We start from the raw sequence: 4121 nt of genomic DNA on the forward strand, positions 1-4121 counted from the left end.
ACAGACGGGTACAGAGGTGTCTACTGCAGGTGTGCGCTCTAGTTTCATGCAAGCATTTCTTCTGACTAAAGTCTCTCTAGATTTGTTGCCGTCATTCACTGACCATACCTCACTGCAGAGACTATGGGTAATCTTTACTGGTTTTTATCACGATTGTGGCCTGGACACATTGCATCAAATATTACTTTCGATCAAGGCAGTCAAGCTTCGAGAAATTGTGATAGTGGTCAATTTTCTTCCACTCCAACCTGGAATGGGGCACGTGAAGCGGATCATGAGGGCATTTCTGAAACCCCATGAGTCTGCTCGCCACAACGAGATTGACAAGCATTTTTCGTCCGATTCATTCGGATTGCTGAGCAGAATAGAATTTGTGCTTGTATACCAGAGTTGGAGAGGCAACCCCCCTGGCCGTGTGGATCGTACAATATCGCTTGAGGAGCAGTGGAAGCAGCAACTTGCACCTTTATTCCCACAACTGACCAAGCGAGGCATCTTCCGGTGAGTACTCCACATTTTACGCCTAGACTCATGCATTCATCTGTGTCGTGATATTGGAACTACAGCGCCACGATGAGCGAAAAGCACTTTGCAAACGACTTTTGATTATCACGCCCGTTGTATCTCCAGCAGATCCTTCCCGCGTTCGTGGTCTTGTCTCCACTCTTGCAGCAGTGAAGGGCACACTCAAGTGGACGGCGGAGGTTTCCACCCTCATCTCGCCGGCTCTTCAAAGTGTTGTATGATCATGCACGTTCTTGGGCACCCACCACGATTTCTTCCGCAATCCCCTACTTCGCATACATCACCCACTACTACATCGCATACCTGCAAGTTCCAGCATCTGGTTCTCTGCATACCGCCACTGCCATTCCGACGCTCAGACATCCATTTTCTCCATCTCGTTCTCGTCCCCATCTCCATATGCTCCGCCAACGATCGCTTATCCCACGACTGCTACATTGCCCGTTCATACACACGCGCAATCCACTGGAATCCACCCACAAGGTCTCGATAGCGGCCAGGCGATCTTGGCCAGGATTCCACAGAAGATGTATATCCGTCTGGTTCGTCGTCCGCACGGCGATGCCTGCGACGCTTACTCCACCGGACTATCCGCACTTCGACGGGTAATTCGACACGGGCACAGCAGCCCCATTGGATCCGTCTCTGCTGAGAGGCTCCTGAAGGCGAACTGGCCTGATATTTTATCTCGTGCCACACTACATCTTCCGTGCTCGTATATACACCACATTCGCAATCTCTACAAACAGCATCAAGATGCTATATCACGCAACGAACCCCGGCGACATGACAACATCAGGCGATGCGATTTCAGGAGCGAACTGACTCTAGCCGGCGGAGGCTCAACGGAGTCCGCACGCTGTCCTCCCCTGTGACCCGCAGCTGCCCGATCAGCCCAGGATGACCTCGAACCTCATCTGCCGCTCGTCATTCAACTCGAACATATAGCCCCAACGACAACACGCAGCTGGCCTGCCACCGGCGGACATCCCACCGATACACTCCTCCATCGACGAGGCGCACTGGATCAGATTCACCTGTACGAGCGCAAATCCGCGCCCGAGACATACGCGCGGACTGTCCATACGCGTGAACGTCAACGCGTGCCGGTGGCCCTTGATCTTCTCCGTACGAAGCAGGATTCCAGCCGTCCTCAACCCAACGATCCAACCAAAATCCTCGTGCGTCGGGGCCCAACGGTGCGCAGATCATGTTCATGAAGGGATTAGGATGGTGGTGATCCGTCCTGCATAGACGGGGACGACGTCGACGCTCTGGCACGGAATGCCGCTCGCACGGGAGATGAAAATCAGCGTGACGGCACATTGGATGACCTAGCAAGTACCTTGTGAATGTGAGGGACGGAGACGGCAGGCCACAGCGTGCTCCACGGATTTGCGGTGCAATCGCAAATTCACCGGATGACCACATTGAGGTACGCGAGCGCATGCGCTGGCTGTTACTGCATCGAGGCGGCACCTCATCAAGTGTACGAATTGCTCAAGTAGCTTGTGCTGGACGCCACGCTGCTTGCAAAGCTCAACGAGCTCGACGAGGCGCCACTGCGTATCTTGTGGGTATGACGTCAGGATAGCGGAAGGTTTCGACAGGACGTGTTGCTAGAGTACTCTGATCAGGTGCAGTATTGGAAGTGTCGTGTATGGATCGGAGTTGTGCTGGCGTAGTGGATGTTGTCGCATACCCGGCGTGGTTTAGAACTTTATCTACTGATAACACGAGGTTTTCATTGTTTCACGGCTTGTGTATAGTACAGGAATTGGAGACGGACCTGCGAGGTTATGTTTTTCTGCAAACATTTGTAGAGAGGATTTGACTAGATTACGCACTATAGTCGGGCCCGTTCATCCGCGCTTGCATCAGCCTAAGTCAGAAAACGCACGCACTAACTGTACGATACCCTTATTCTCTATCACGCTCTCGCTTATATTTGCTCTCCTCGAACATTCCGGTGAGCTGTTGGTGGTATATTTGGTCTTCTCATCCAAGGATAGAGGAGTGACGACGGTGCCTTCACTAGGATTGAGGAGTCGGGGCATAGGGTACCCCGTTTCCAAGTCGGCACCAGCCGCGACGCAATCAAAGAAGTTCGCAAACGAAGTACCGTCCATCCTACAGGACAAAATCATTGTAAAGATCATTGTACGTGATCGCGCACCTTAACTTTGGACTCTCGGACCACACACAAAGCGATGCGACGGTCCTTCACCTCTCCCCTGAACGCTAACGCTGCCGACTTGCTCCATATCCCCTCCATATCCAGGTCCGTTGGCGATCTCCTCGATATTCTTGTCGAGCTTTTCCACCAGCCGGAGGTCCGATTAGGCCGGGCGCAGATATGACCGCTCCAGTCCATATGAATCTGCAAACCAAATTGTCATTCGTAAGCGAATACAAGCAGTCGGTCATGAAGGAACACTTGCCTTGCATGGTCCCAGAGCCATAGGACTCATCTGAGGGACTCGCGACAAACGCACGTGCCTCACTGCGAATGCCGGATCTCACACAAGCAGTACACGGTGGATGTCTCCGGAAGCGAGCGACGCGATTACATACACTCACGCTCGATAGTCGTCTCGCGTGCGGAGTAGTTAATAGCGAATCCGTCCACATGCTGGGCAAAATCAATAGGGTCGACGCCTTCGCATTGATAGCAAACGTACCATGCTCGATCTGCGATCGAGAAGTCTACAAGAGATTGGCAAGCAAGAGGAACATTGAAGTTCTTGCCATGAACGTGAACGGAGTAGAATGGGGGATCGTGAAGTGCAGCGTCATTAAGCGAAGGAGGAGCACGGCAAGATGGAATCGGGTATAGAATCGCGAGGGAGAATGCTACAAGACGGCTCATAAGAGAGGCGAATGAACGAGACAGGTTAGCAGAACCCCAATCGACATGATCCAGCACGCACCACTATCCTGACTTAACCCTTCTCACGAAAACGCTCGCCTGCTGCCCTTCCATACTGCGACGGCCGAATACCACACGAACGCCCTTCGGCGGGGTATGCAGATACCCCAAATTGAAGCTCACCTCTCCTCCTCCATTTGCGACAGCTCAGCGATCCCGGTCTCGTGCATTACGAGTGCAGACAGGTGCGTTTGTGCGGCTAGCAGGGGAGCGGTCCAGTACTGCTCCGCGGAGAGGATAGTGGCGAACGCATTGACGGCCTGCGTCGTCTTTGTGCTTGCAGTGGTCGGCAGCAGTACGCGAGAATCGAACATGACAAGGTTCTTGTCGGACACAGAGGAGAATAAGGACGCAGTTAAGCTAACAATATTCGAGCAGGTTCCTTCAAGCTGAGAGCGCTGGTGGCAGAATGAGGCGGAGACTTCGAGGTTCAAACGTTCACGATTGATCGAGTGTTCACAAACAGTAAGCATTATTTAGTCATAGAGATCGATGAGAGGGCAAGCACGAAGCATCCCGTTGGCCGTTGGAGACATGATGGAACACTCCTCGGGCACGAGTCTACGAATCCTTGATCAGTAGCGCGCAAGTTGTGCGTGCTATCATTCATTATCATTCATGACTGACTTTGACTCTCGAGCAGGCCGAGTTCTGATGGCACGACGAA

The 4121-nt window shown here is 52.7% G+C and overlaps 2 protein-coding genes across 2 annotated transcripts; both read right to left on the reverse strand.

Annotated features, from left to right (window-relative positions):
• Positions 1-1415: 1415 nt before the first annotated feature.
• Positions 1416-1743, reverse strand: LAESUDRAFT_765415 (uncharacterized protein; the record flags this gene model as incomplete). Its single annotated transcript, XM_040913666.1, has 2 exons — positions 1416-1602; positions 1658-1743. The coding sequence occupies 2 exons, from the start codon at positions 1741-1743 to the stop codon at positions 1416-1418; spliced, it is 273 nt and encodes a 90-aa protein (XP_040757287.1).
• A 1531-nt stretch (positions 1744-3274) lies between these two features.
• Positions 3275-4047, reverse strand: LAESUDRAFT_733077 (uncharacterized protein). Its single transcript, XM_040910385.1, has 2 exons — positions 3456-4047; positions 3275-3378 (listed from the first exon to the last, which is right to left on the reverse strand). Exon 1 carries the CDS (start codon positions 3925-3927, stop codon positions 3574-3576), a length of 354 nt encoding a protein of 117 aa, XP_040757288.1. The 5' UTR covers positions 3928-4047; the 3' UTR covers positions 3275-3378; positions 3456-3573.
• Positions 4048-4121: the final 74 nt, after the last annotated feature.

The sequence above is a fragment of the Laetiporus sulphureus genome (assembly GCF_001632365.1).
Source record: "Laetiporus sulphureus 93-53 unplaced genomic scaffold LAESUscaffold_188, whole genome shotgun sequence".
NCBI classification, from domain to species: domain Eukaryota; kingdom Fungi; phylum Basidiomycota; class Agaricomycetes; order Polyporales; family Laetiporaceae; genus Laetiporus; species Laetiporus sulphureus.